Below are 15,041 nucleotides of genomic sequence, written 5' to 3' on the forward strand. Positions count from 1 at the left end.
GGCACGTGCTGCGTAAATTATTATTGATCTCTCCGCGCTTTCTTCTGAATACATGGTTTTGATTTTTGTATTCTATTGTAATATTTACCATATTTTGATGGTGGTGTAAGGCTAAAAAGTCGGGAATGAATTTCGATCAGCTATTGGCCACAATCGGTGGCTTCGGGAAATATCAGAAGCTTCTGTATGTCTGGATTTGTTTACCTCAGATTTTTCTCGGGTTTCACATGATGGCGAGCGTGTTTACAGGAGCCACACCACCACACCACTGTCGGAGCTCAACTTCAGGAATGGAGGACTGGACTTTTACCTCTAATCTTTCACACTCGAACCTGAGCATCTCTCGTCTGGCCGGATTCGCGGACGCGTGCACGGCGGTTTCAGGAGTGAACCGGAGCGCGCGCACGAGTTGTGAGACTGGATGGGTTTACAGCCATGAGATGTTTCAGAGCACCACTGTCACTGAGGTAAACACTCTACAGATGTAGATTTTATATTTAGCCAAATAAAAATATTATAAACTACTTTTTAAATATACATACATTTAGGCAAACAATATTATAAAGTAATGTTTGGCTTAAAAGTGTAGCTTTGATATTAAAACAAATAAATCTGGACTAAATTTCAAAAGATTGGGGTTAGAGAAGAACATCGAAATTCAAAGTGCTAATTTTACTAATTAACAGTGACTTATTTTTTGCTTTATAAAATGTTTAAGTGATAGTTCAATCAAAAATTGACAATTCTGCCATCATATACTCAGCCTTGACTTGTTCCAACCCATTTTTTGATCTGTTAAGCACAAAAGAAGATATTTTGAAGAATGTTGAAAACCTGTAACTTCTGACATCCATAGTAGGAAAAACAAATACTATGGAAGTCAATGGTTACAGGTTTTCTGCATTTTCAAAATATATTCTGTGGTGTTCAACAGGAGAAAGCAAGTCAAACAAGTAAAGGGTGTGTAAATGATAGCAGAATTTTCAGTTTTGGGTGAATTATCTCTTTAAGTAACATAAATGTTTTCACTTTTCAACATGGATTGATGCTGCAAATTCAGCTTTGAATCACAGAAATTAATTAGCTTACATATTTAAGTAGAAAACAGTTTATAATCATAACAGTTTATAATCATATTTAACAATATTAATGTTTTTTATTATTATTTAACCATTCTTGATGAATTTAAAAGACGTATTTATACATGCATGGTAGGCTGAATAAAGCAGTATTAGAATACATAAAAACCAATGAAAATTAAGCGCTTTGCTCATGTTACACAACATACACAAATTGCAAAAGGCACTTTACTCACTTTATACACTTAGCATAAGTTACATGGGAAATGACAGAAATTACACAAGATTTACAAATATTGCACATAAAAAGTCTGATATTACACTTTGTGGGGTTTATTCATAAACTAATTTCGAGAGGATCACGTGCTTATGATTTATCACAGCCGGTCACGTATTAAGCTAATCAGTATCATCCAATCATATGAGCCATAAGCTACTATAAATAACCACAGTTTTCAGTCCACTTTATCTTCGTTTGGAAGAAACCCCCCTTCCTCCCCATTCTCCTCCTTCACTATAGATCGGGCGGCACGGAGGCCCAGTGGTTAGCACTGTTAGCCCCACAGCAAGAACACTGCCAGCCATGGTCCTGCCAGGTCGGTAGGTGTTTCTGTGAGGAGTTCGTATATTCTCCCCGTGTCCGCGTGGGTTTTCCCCGGGTTCTCCGGTTTCCTCCCACCATCCAAATATATACATCATGCATAACAATCAAGCATTTGTCTAGCCCCCTTTTTCCTCACATGTTCCCTTAGCTACTGCAGACGGGGAGTTCTGAGATCCACCGAGCTCAGGCTCCCCTCTCGCTCTGCAAACGGGAGGAAGCCCCGGGCTCGAGGATCCCTTGAGCTCGGGGCTCTCTCCCGGGACAGCATGCCAAACAAGCTTTTGATGAATCATCAGCTAAGTGTGAACTCTTGAAAAAGGTATAGTTCAGGCAGAAATGTACTCACCCTCAAGTGGCTCTAAACCTTTATAAGTTTATAAGGAAGCTGGAAACCTTTAACCATTGACTTTCATAGTAAGAAAACAAATATTATGCAATAATAATAATGGTTACATGTTTCCAATAACATGTTCTTAAAAATATCCGGTTTAACAACTAAACGGCGAGTAAAAGATGACAGAATTTGCAGTTTTGGGTGAACTATCCTTTTAATTGTTTGGATACTTGAAAAGTCTCAATTATGTATTTCATTTAAATACACAAACACTTCACGTCACTCATTTCTTACCCTTTTTTCATCATTAACTAAATATCCCAAAACTGTATTTGTACAATTGAAGCAAGTGCAAAACTAAATTTTAACTCAAATTAATAATAATATGTCAGTAATACTTATTTCCTCGCACTAACATTAGAGTTTTGTGTGTGTTTGTGCAGTGGGATCTGGTGTGTGATAAGGCAGGCCTGAATAGTCTGGGCTCATCCATCTACATGCTGGGGCTGCTTGTAGGAGCTGTTGTATTTGGAGCAATGGCAGACAGGTATATACTTTAGACACACACACACACACACACACACACACACACACACACACACACACACACACACGACATGCGCTTTGTTCACTCAGATATAAACAACCTGAGGTCAAGTCGTGCTTTGTCCTGCTTCTTATTCAACTCATTCTGCTCATCTAATACATTTTTAATGTTAACAATTATTTATGCAATTATAAAAAGTAAATACACTAAAATGTGTGGTTGTCTTAAATTATACATTAAATAACAAGTCATTTTAGCTTACATTACATTAAACTGACTTAAAAGTTCACCCAAAAATGCAAATTTACTCACTATTTAATCTCCTTCAAGTGGCTGTACACCCTTTATGAGTTTCTTTCTTCTGTTGAACACTAAAAAAATATATTTTGAAGAATGCTGGAAACCTGTAACCATTGACTATTATAGTGGGAAAACAAATACAATGTAAGTCAATGTAAGTTACAGGTTTCCAACATTTTTCTAAATATCTTCATGTGTGTTCAACAGAACAAAAACAACTCAAAGGTTTAAAACAAGTAAATGGTGTGTAAATGATAATTGGATTTTATATTTTGGTGAACTGTCCCTTTAAAACAGCTCGTATAACTTACAAGTTATTAAAGTTAACATTTTGTTAGCACATTTTAATTAGTTAAATTAACTCATCATGAACTAATAATGTTTTTAAAAGTTACATTGTGGCACCATTTAAATTTAGCTAAATTAAAATACTGAATTGAAGAAAAATGATCACGATTAACCAAAATAAAAGTGTTTTTTGACATCATTTAAGTGTGTGTGAACTGTTTATATTTATATTGTATATATGAATACACACATACAGGCATATATTTAAGAAAATGTATATGTATAAAATGCAAATGACATAAATTTAAATATGAAGTATACATTTTCTATGTTACAGTATTGTTCTGTATAGTTTGTTTTTATATGTATGTGTCACATATACATTATATATATATATATATATATATATATATATATATATATATATATATATATATATATATATATATATATATATATATATATACACACACAATATATATATATACACACACACACATTATGTCAAAACAAACTTTTATTTTAGATGTGATTTTTCGCAAACAGCTAAAAAAAAACAAATATAACATTAAACTGACATCAAATATTTGGGATGATTTGTTTTAATTGGAGTCCGTAAGGTTAAGAACCACTGCTATAACAGCAGTGTATACAATCACTGCACTATTTAACATTTGCACATTTAAAGTTTGCACATATTCATTGCACTGATTCATTTATTTGAACTGTACATACCCACTGCACATGGACATTTGTAATTATGTTCATCTATCTGCCACTCCTGATTATTAATAGCATCCTGTACATATATTCATTTATTGTAAATCTGTTCATAGCTAATACAACCTGTATATAATGTTCATAGTACATCCATCTGTAAATATTACCATAGTTTTTCTATAACTGCACTTTATAACTTATACCTGTATCCTGCACTTGCTGCTATTGCACTGCTGGTTAGACCTAAACTGCATTTCGTTGCCTTGTACTTGTACATGTGTAATGACAATAAAGTAGAATCTAATCTAATCTAATCTAATAAAAAGTGAATTATGATAAACCAGGACAGTGAGACACTTAAAAGAGGACAAATTCAGTTTGTCAAAGCCTTTCCTGTACGATTAAAAACACTTGTTCATTTTTCATTCTCTCTTTCTCTGTAAGGTATGGGAGGAGGTTTGCCATGCTCATGTCTTTGGCTCTTCAGACCGTGTTTGGTGTTGCTGCTGCCTTCGCCCCAAACTTTCCTGTTTACGTCGGCCTACGCTTCATCATAGGAATGACAGTGTCGGGGGTGATAATCAATGCATTTGTGCTAGGTGAGACTTGGAGTACTAGAGTTAAAGCTCTGTTGACATCAAAAATAATAACTGTAAAGACATGTTATGTTTTTAAAAGTAGCATAATTTTGCAGGAAAGAGAGAGATTTGGCAGCCCGGTCTGTCTCCTCTGATTATTTCCAACTCAACGGCACTGCCACCTTATGGACAAACTATAAAGAGTAACACTTTACTTGAAGGGGGTGTTCATAAGACCATGAAACCTTTATGATCATGCCATGACACGTCTTGAATGTGAATGAGATTTTATGCATGTTTATGACAACTGTCAATAAGTGTCATTTGCTCAGTTATGTCTTTTTAAATGTAAAAATGACATTGTTGTTAAGACAATTTGACATAAACAAATACATCACATCCAGTCTTTATCTTTGTCATGACAACTTTCTTTTGCCAAGACAACTTGTCATAAATCTGACATAAACATGACTGTCATAAGGCCTCATAATTGTGTCCTGAATATTTTTCTGATCATGTTTTTTAGTGGAACAAACTGTATTTGTCATTAAAAAAGTCTCATTAAGTGTCATTACTCTGTCAATTTAACAGCATCATTAATATTTAATAACATTTTAATGACAAATTCAGCTTGTACCACTGCAGTTGAGGTCAAAGAAATTTTAATGACAGTGTTATAAAATTCAGGACATATTTACAATGGATTCATGAAACTCATGTTTATGACAGATTTATGACAAATTTTGTTGTCTTTGTAATGTCATGACAGACAATAACAGCTTATGATGTATTTGTTTATGTCAAGTTATCATAACAAACAATGTCATCTTTGCATTTAAAATGACAAAACTGAGCCAATGACACTTAATTACAGTTATCGTAAGCATGCATAAAATATCATATGTCATGAACACCCCTTTAAGTAAAGTGTTTACCTAAAAAGTGCACTCTTTCTGTTGAACACAAAGGAAGATTTTCTGGAAACCAGTATTCATTGACTTTAATTGTTTTTTTCCTACTATGGAAGTCAGTAGCGACCGGCATCCAACATGTTTCAAAATACCTTCTTTTGAGTTCGACAGAAACTCATCAAGGTTTTGAACCACTTGATGTTGAGCAAAGTTTTATAAACTTATCAATTTATCTAAAGGATAATCCCTTGAGTTGCAACATCTTATTATCAAAATGGTCCCATAAAGACATGACAAAAGACAAAATATTAATAATAAAAATATTCACCTTTCAATTCAATTCACCTTTATTTGTATAGCACGTATACAATGTAGATAGTGTCAAAGCAGCTTCACATAAAAGGTCATAGTAAATAGGAACAGTGTAGTTCAGTTTGTGGTGTTTAAGTTCAGTTCAGTTTAGCTCAGAAATACAATTAAAAACACTGAAGCTCTTCCACACCTCAAACCTCACCAGCCCTTTTCATTACAATCAAAAATATTCTTAAATAAGCACTTTTTTTGAACTGAACTGTCCCTTTAAAGTACGCATGAAATCAAAATTAACCATATTGATTTTGTCAGCTTACATTGCTAGTTTTATGGTGAAAAATTCATCTGTGCATGTCGTTAAGAAATAAAAATGTGTTTGCTCTTGTAATCCTAAAATTGAAATCTGAAAATGCATATCCTGTTTATTTTTAGTTAAATTCTCAGATAGGGTCTGTCTGAGGTAATGGGCGTGGCTGACATTACCACGCCCCTCCAACTGTCAACAAACAGAAATGGTGAGGAGGAGGAGTCTGTCAGGTTGTAATAACTCCTCCAAAACCCTTTTCCCAATCTTTCTGAGTGAAATGCAACTTTACTGCATTCGGGCAGCTCGCTGTAGAAAGAACAAGCCACGTCCACTGTTTGCTCATTTAATATTCCACATCTAACTGCGTCACAACATGGAAAAAAAACGGTAGCAGCTTCTGGTTCATGAGCACACTGTGACATTGATCTATTAATATGCCAACAATAACAATCTCATGTTTCTTCTTTGCCCTCAATACTTTGACCCCAGGCTGAACCCTTTTAAACTCCATTCCTGACATATTCCCCAAACACTGACCCTCATCCCCACCCGTCCTCCACAGGCACCGAGTGGACCTGCACACAGAGACGGATGCTGGCCGGCATCTTCACCGACTACTTCTTTGGTTTTGGCTACATGTTGCTGGCTGGTGTGGCTTTTCTCATCAGAGACTGGAGAAAACTGCAGCTGGCCATCTCTGCTCCAGGCTTTCTCTTTATATTCTATATCTGGTGAGACAACACTAATTAACATGTCAATATTGCATTATTAATTATTGCATAGATCTACTGAGCCTGCAGATTTGTCAGCTGCACATCCATGATGCGAATCTCCCATTCCACCACATCCCAAAGGTGCTCTATTGGACTGAGATCTGGTGACTGTGGAGGACATTTGAGTACAGTGAACTCATTGTCATGTTCAAGAAACCAGTCTAAGATGATTCGTGCTTCATGACATGGTGCGTTATCCTGTCGGAAGTAGCCATCAGAAGATGGGTACATTGTGGTCATAAAGGGATGGACATGGCCAGCAACAATACTCAGGTAGGCTGTGGTGTTGACACTATGCTCAATTACTACTAATGGACCCGAAGTGTGCCAAGAAAATATCCCCCACACTATTACACCACAATCACCACCACCAGCCTGAACCTTTGACACAAGCCAGGATGGATCCATGCTTTGTTGTTGACGCCAAATTCTGACCCTACTATCTGAATCTCGCAGCAGAAGTCGAGACTCATCAGACCAGGCAACGTTTTTCCAATCTTCTATTGTCCAATGTTGGTGAGCCTGTGTGAATTGGAGCCTCAGTTTCCTGTTTTTAGCTGACAGGAGTGGCACCCGGTGTGGTCTTCTGCTGCTGTAACCCATCTGCCTCAAGGTTGGATGTGTTGTGCGTTCAAAGATGCTCTTCTGCAGACCTCAGTTGTAACGAGTGGTTATTTGAGTTACTGCTGCCTTTTTTCAGCTGCAACCAGTCTGGGCATTCTCCTCTGACCTCTGGCATCAACAAGGCATTTGCACCCACAGAACTGCCGCTCACTTTTAGACCATTCTCTGTAAACCCTAGTATAGAGATGGTTGTGTGTGAAAATCCCAGTAGATCAGCAGTTTCTGAAATACTCAGACCAGCCCGTCTGGCATCAACAACCATGCCATCTTCAAAGTCACTTAAATCTCCTCTCTTCACCATTCTGATGCTCGCTTTGATCTGCAGCAGATCGTCTTGACCATGTCTACATGCCTAAATGCATTGAGTTGCTGCTATGTGATTGGACAGGTGTACCTAATAAAGTGGATATACACTAAAAAGCACATATAGTATAATTTTCAGATGTGTCTGATTGCACAATCAGCCTCAGTGACTGTTTACAAAGCTACCTTATAAAAGAGTCCATAAATTCCTTCAGCCTCCCTTCCTCTGCCTTTATTAGTCTGACAGCATAAATCTCCTCTGTTTTCTCAGGGTTCTTCCACATTCTGCCCGCTGGCTGTTGGTGAATAACCGGAAAGAGGAGGCGATTGATCTTCTGCGTAAAGCAGCTTCGGTCAATGGCCGCACCTTGCCTCCCACTGTTCAGGTATCACAAACGTTCTCATAGACTCTCTTCTTTCAGGCTTTCATTCTCCGTCACGTCTCTGGCACAATCTTCAAATCCCATAAAGTCTCCAAAAGCCCCGTTAGCATCACAATGACATCCTCCATCCCCCATCTGAGGAGTCTGAGGGGCCTCTGTTTTATCCTTTTCACTTTTTCACATCATTGAGTGCATTTACCAGTGTTTCTGCCCTTGTCCTGAATGTGTGTGTTTGTGTAAGACGAGGCAGATAACAGGAAGCATGTAGAAATCTGATATATGTAAATTAGTCTACATAAATGACATACAAGTTCCAAAAATCCAAAAATATTTGGATTTCACATATATTAAATCTGTGTGTCAAAGTATTGCAAGAATGGCCATATACATATATATTTTGTCAACCTTTATAATATTGACAATGGAATGAACCAGCAATTATTTCGGCATATGTTTTACACAGTCGATACCCTTCCAGCTGCAACCTATTAATAATGATGTATTAAAGTGTCACTTCTGCTATGACAGGTGGAGAGATATGAGAGCCCACAGGGACGGAATCAATATACAGTGGTTGACCTGCTCCGAACTCCGCAGATGAGGAAGAGAGCGCTCATACTCTTCTACATCTGGTGAGACATTTCACACTTTCTCAAAAACTCCCGTTCTAGATGCTAAAGCAGCAAAACCTTAAAGCATCTAATTGGTGCATTTTCAGCAGTGAGTAATCTAAAACGCCTCTGATTGGTGCATTTTCAGCAGTGAGTAATCTAAAACGCCTCTGATTGGTGCATTTTCAGCAGTGAGTAATCTAAATGCCGCTGATTGGTGCAGTTGCAGCAGTGAGTAATCTAAAGGCCTCTGATTGGTGCAGTTGCAGCAGTGAGTAATCTAAACGCCTCTGATTGGTGCATTTTTAGCAGTGAGTAATCTAAACGCCTCTGATTGGTGCATTTTCAGCAGTGAGTAATCTAAACACCTCTAATTGGTGCATTTTCAGCAGTGAGTAATCTAAAATGCCTCTGATTGGTGCAGTTGCAGCAGTGAGTAATCTAAAACACCTCTGATTGGTGCATTTTCAGCAGTGAGCAATCTAAACAGCCTGGTATTGGTGCATTTTCAGCAGTGAGTAATCTAAAACGCCTCTGATTGGTGCATTTTCAGCAGTGAGTAATTAAACGCCTCTGATTGGTGCATTTTCAGCAGTGAGTAATCTAAACACCTCTGATTGGTGCATTTTCAGCAGGGAGTAATCTAAACACCTCTGATTGGTGCATTTTCAGCAGTGAGTAATCTAAACAGACTGGTATTGGTGCATTTTCAGCAGTGAGTAATCTAAAACACTTCTGATTGGTGCAGTTGCAGCAGTGAGTAATCTAAACGCCTCTGATTGGTGCAGTTGCAGCAGTGAGTAATCTAAACGCCTCTGATTGGTGCATTTTCAGCAGTGAATAATCTAAACAGCCTGGTATTGGTGCATTTTCAGCAGTGAGTAATCTAAACAGCCTGGTATTGGTGCATTTTCAGCAGTGAGTAATCTAAAACACCTGATTGGTGCATTTTCAGCAGTGAGTAATCTATAACCTTTCTGATTGGTGCATTTTCAGAAGCAAGTAATCTAAACACCTCTGATTGGTGCATTTTCAGCAGTGAGTAATGTATAACTCCTCTGATTAGTGCCTTTTCAGAAACAAGTAATCTAAAACATCTCTGATTGGGGCATTTCAGCACTTTAAATACAAATTTACAAACAAATTTATTTATTAATTCATTTATTTGACAGATTATTTAATTATGCAAGGACTTGTTTTAGTCCTTGAATCTTGAATTTGAGTGGCGTTTTTTGCCAAAAAGCCATTTTTTGGTAACGTTTAATTGATTACAACTAACAAAACTGGTAACCCGGTTATAAACAGAATATATTGATATCTAATCAAGATGTAAGATTATCAAAACATGTAACAAGTGTCTTTTTTGAAGTCTTATCCTTCACACACACCTACAGCTTTCCCTGTATTATCTTGTCCCTGTATTTCTTCAGGTTTGTTAATGTGCTGGTGTATTATGGTCTGTCTCTGGGAGTGTCTGACCTCGGCGCTGACCTTTACCTCACTCAGTTCATGTTTGGATTGGTGGAGATTCCTGCTAGGACGCTGGTGTTGGTTCTCCTGCCCTGCAGTCGGAGGATCCCGCTGAGTGTGTTTCTGGCTGTCGGAGGCGGCGCGTGTCTGCTCACCCTCACTCTTCCAGCAGGTCTTCTGCTATGTATCTCTATCTCTGTCATTTTTGGTGTAGTGTATAGTATTGTCTTACTTTATTGAGCTTATTCCTACTGTCTTTTTTTCAGACAGTGCTCATGTTCGGACAGCTTTGGCCATGGTGGGGAAATTCGGAATTACAGCATCTTTTGCTATCATCTATATTTATTCTGCAGAACTTTTCCCGACCGTCCTCAGGTACTTGCATCATGCATATAACTGGGTAGTTGACAAATAGGCAGTAAAAAATGCGTATGAAGAATAGTTATAGTTATGTACGTTCAAGTCTGTAGTTTGAGAAATTATAAGGAGTCACTAACTTTATACATTTTTTCACGTTTTTAAAAAACATCTTACTGAACTGTACCATAAAAATGTCTTATGGTGTGAGGCTGACACATCGAAAATTAAGATAAACCGCTTTTAATAATATACAAATAGCGTGAGAGTGATTTATCTTCATTGTTAAACATTAAAGTAGCCATGAAATCAAAATTTAGTCTTTTTATTTTTATATAGAAATACTTGTTACAAACCGTGCTCTTTATTATTTGGTAATAATGTATTTGCCCTCATAAATTTTAATTAAATACCATAACCTTTCCTACCCCTTTGAAATTACTTTTCTTCACATCCTAGAATACCTTTAGAGTGGGTCTATCAGTCATTTAGGGCAGAGTTATCATTCCTTTAGGGTGAGGCTATCAGTTGTTTAGAACGGATCTATCAGTCGTTTAGGGTGGGGCTAATCGTCATTTAGGGCGGAGCTATCAGTCCTTAAGGATGTGACTAATGGTTATTTAGGGTGGAGCTATCTGTTCTTAAGGATGTGGCTAACTGTTATTTAGGACAGAGCTATCAGTCCTTTAGGGTGGGGCTAATTGTCATTTAGGGCGGAACTCTCAGTCCTTAAGGATGTGGCTAATGGTTATTTAGGGCGGAGCTAGCTGTTCTTAAGGATGTGGCTAACAGTTATTTAGGGCAGAGCTATCATTCCTTTAGGGTGGGGCTAATGGTCATTTTGGATGAGCCTATCAGTCTTTTAGGGTGCGGCTAATGGTCATTTACACTGAAAAAAAGTGTTGCAAACAATTTATTTGTGTTGAATTTAAACAAACAAATTAAATTTAATAATGTTCAACTTAATTTGTTTGTTTAAATTCAGCCCAAATAAATTGTTTACAACCACTTAACATAAAAAAAAATTGTAAATCCAAGGAATCCTCTTTGAATAATTTTTTTTAGTGTAGGGTGGAGCTATCAGTCCTTTAGGGTGGGGTTATCAGTCCTTTAGGGCAGGGCTATCAGTCCTGTGGGGGGTAGGGCTATCAGTCATTTAGGTCAGAGCTATCAGTCATTTAGGGCAATACTATCAGTCCTTAGGGATGTGGCTAATGGTTATTTAAGGTGGAGCTATCATTCCTTTAGGGTGGGGCTAATGGGCATTTTGGATGGGCCTATCAGACATTTAGGGTGGAGTTATCAGTCCTTTAAGATGCAGTTAATGGTCATTTAGGGTGGAGCTATCAGTCATTTAGGGCAGGGCTGTCAGTCCTTTAAGGTGCGGCTAATGGTCATTTAGGGTGAAGTTATCAGTTCTTTAGGGTGGGGCTATTGATCATTTAGGGTGGAGCTATCAGTCCTTTAGAGCAGTGTTTCCCAACCCTGTTCCTGAAGGCACACCAACAGCCCACATTTTCAACCTCTCCCTAATCAAACACACCTGAATCATCTTATCATAACATCAGAAGAGACTCCAACACCTGAAATTAATGGGTCAGATAACAGAGACATCCAAAATATGTACTGTTGGTGTGCCTCCAGGAACAGGGTTGGGAAACACTGCTTTAGAGTGGGGCTAAGGTTATTTAGGGCGGGGCTATTAGTTTCTGCTCTGAATTCATCAGTCTTCATTCATTTTGTTAGCAACAATCCAACAATCAAATCAATTCCCAAAGAACATCATTCTAGACATTTTAAGTGGATGAATGTCAAGATAGCAGTAATTTCAGCATATTTAAGGAAATTATTGTTTTTATGGTTTTTCTATCTCCAGACAAACAGGTATTGGTGTTTCATCTATGTTTGCACGGATGGGAGGAGTTCTAGCACCTCTAATAAACCTGCTGGGCCGTCACACACCTGTTGTGCCAATGCTAATCTTCGGCTCTACACCTCTGCTAGCTGCAGCGCTCGCCTTAGCACTACCCGAGACTGCCAGACAACCACTGCCAGACAGCATTCATGACACAGAGAAGTAAACAATTACACTACACACACATATACACACACCTAAAGCGAGAGTTCACACAAAAATGATAACCCTGTTACCTCTCTTTTAGGGCTACTCTGAGATATGACGGACAAATTCCTGTGCAAACCAGTCCATCACCAAACAGCACAGATGGACAAGAATTGCAGAGTTTAGCAGATGAGTGCAAATAGACAATCATGATCACACACGCAAACACACTTGTTTTTGTCAATTGTGAGAATTGAATAGGTCTCTGTTGTTTTTATTCTGCACAAACTGTAATTTTTATTTCCCTAACCCCACCCTATCACCAAACCCAACCCTCACAGGATACTGTGACTAGTTTAACTTTCTGAAAAAACTCATTATGTGTGATTTATAAGCTTTTTGAGAAATGGGGACATCAGCAATACCCTTATAATTCACCACCTTCTTGTAATACCTGAGTCAAACCTACAGTATGTCGCTATACAGATCTATGTCCTGATATTTCACAAACTAACACACACACACCCAACTATGCAGCCTTTCATTGTAGTGTATTTACATGATCATTGATGCTGATGGTCGGCGAAACATCGGAAAATGTTTGAAAAATGGTGCAGGTTTTGATACAAAAATGCCTTTTTTCTGACTTTTGACAGACATCTGAATACTTTATACACGTTTAGAAGAGCCTTTTTAAGTTTTCTATTTGACTGATTACCATCAGGATTTGCAGTTTTAATAAAACTAAAGTGTAAAGTTCAAAACGTGGACGACTTGATCTGGGAACTGTAATTGGAGCAACACTTCTCTCTACGCAACCATTTTTAATCAAGGCTCGATTTGCAAAATAAAAAGAGATGCTCCAAACATAGAGAAGAGGAGGGGAACATTTTAAAAGAGGTTCACATTTAATGTGTGACCCTGGACCACAAAACTAGTCTGAAGATGCAGAGGTGTATTTGTAGGAACCCAGCAATACACAGTAGGGCTGCTCGATTATGGGAAAAATCATAATCACGATTATTTTGGTCATAATTGTAATCACGATTATTCAAAATGATTATCAGTTATAGTCAAATTATTAGCCCTCCTGTGAATTTTTTTTATTTTTATAAATAGTTCCCAAATGGTGTTTAACAGAGCAAGGAATTTTCACAGTATTTCCTTTAATATTTTTTCTTCTGGAGAAAGTCTTATTTGTTTTATTTTAGCTAGAATAAAAGCAGGTTTAAATATTTTGAAAGATATTTTAAGGGCAATATTATTAGCCCCCTTAAGCAATATATATTTTTGACTGTCTGCAGAAGAAACTACTGTTATACAATGCCTAATTACCCTAATTAAGCCTTTGAATCACACTTTCATCCGAATACTAGTGTCTTGAAAAATATCTAGTCAAATATTATGTCTGTCATCATGGCAAAGATAAAATAAATCAGTTATTAGAAATGAGTTATTAAAACTATTATGTTTAGAAATGGGTTGAAAAAAAAATTCCCATTAAACAGAAATTGGGGGATACGGGTCCCTAAAAATTCAGGAGGGCTAATAATTCTGACTTCAACTGTATATACAGTTATTTTCCTCCCTGTACATAAGGGAAATAAATACAAAAGAATAAAAATATGAAACAAACTGTGCTTTAAGCATCTTCACTGTAAGAAAAAATAAATAAATAAAAACAAAAACTTTCATTATAGCTACAAAAGCCCTTCAGTCAAGAGCAGTGAGGGATTTTCTCCTTTTGTTGTTTGATTAATAATAAAAACAGTCGGCAGCAGGAATATTGCGCGCTGTCACATTAAGAGCAGTGCGGTTCTGATTTATGGTTTCTCTTTCACATGTCTTTTAATCCTCAACTCATTTGTTTATTACACACATGAGGGCTAATATGAATAATCACTTAACATTGTGTTTTGACACCTATTTGACCATTAAAGCGCTCACATTAAGATGACTTTAGATGTGTGTGCTGTCCTCGTCTCATTTCTGAGGCTGAGCGCACACACACACAACAGCATGTGGTCTCTTTCATGCTTTTAAAACATGAATGATTTGAATGTTCATCAATGAATGATGCGCATCCCATGCTGCAAAAGTTACATTACAGTACATGCTTTTAGTAATTTTCACGTGAAACTGAGCTTTGCAGAGCAACAAATGTTTACAACAGGAAATGGGGCGGTATATGATGCAATAATCGTTTATCGATTAATGTTTTTCCTAATAGTTAGAAGCCAAAATCTAAACCGAATTTTCGATTAATTTCACAACCCTAATAAACAGTACAAGTCAAAATTATTGATATTTATTTTATGCAAAAATCATAAGAATATTAAGATCACGTTCAGTAAAGACATTGTAAATGTACTCTCGTAAATACATCAAAACTTATATTACATGAAATAAACTAAATAGTTATATCTCTACCAAATATTGTCCTCTCATAACAAACCATACATCAATTCCCAAAACCTG

At 37.1% G+C, this 15,041-nt stretch overlaps 1 protein-coding gene across 1 annotated transcript; it reads left to right on the plus strand.

The window, feature by feature from the left end:
* The first annotated feature begins 50 nt into the window (after positions 1-50).
* Positions 51-12,975, plus strand: si:dkey-166k12.1 (solute carrier family 22 member 13). The gene is made up of 10 exons (XM_056479112.1): positions 51-467; positions 2,461-2,564; positions 4,317-4,471; positions 6,543-6,711; positions 7,952-8,066; positions 8,592-8,695; positions 10,105-10,316; positions 10,411-10,519; positions 12,378-12,578; positions 12,664-12,975. The coding sequence occupies exons 1-10, from the start codon at positions 126-128 to the stop codon at positions 12,764-12,766; spliced, it is 1,614 nt and encodes a 537-aa protein (XP_056335087.1). The 5' UTR covers positions 51-125; the 3' UTR covers positions 12,767-12,975.
* The last annotated feature ends 2,066 nt before the right edge of the window (positions 12,976-15,041 follow it).

This window comes from Danio aesculapii, chromosome 19 (assembly GCF_903798145.1).
Source record: "Danio aesculapii chromosome 19, fDanAes4.1, whole genome shotgun sequence".
Lineage (NCBI taxonomy): Eukaryota > Metazoa > Chordata > Actinopteri > Cypriniformes > Danionidae > Danio > Danio aesculapii.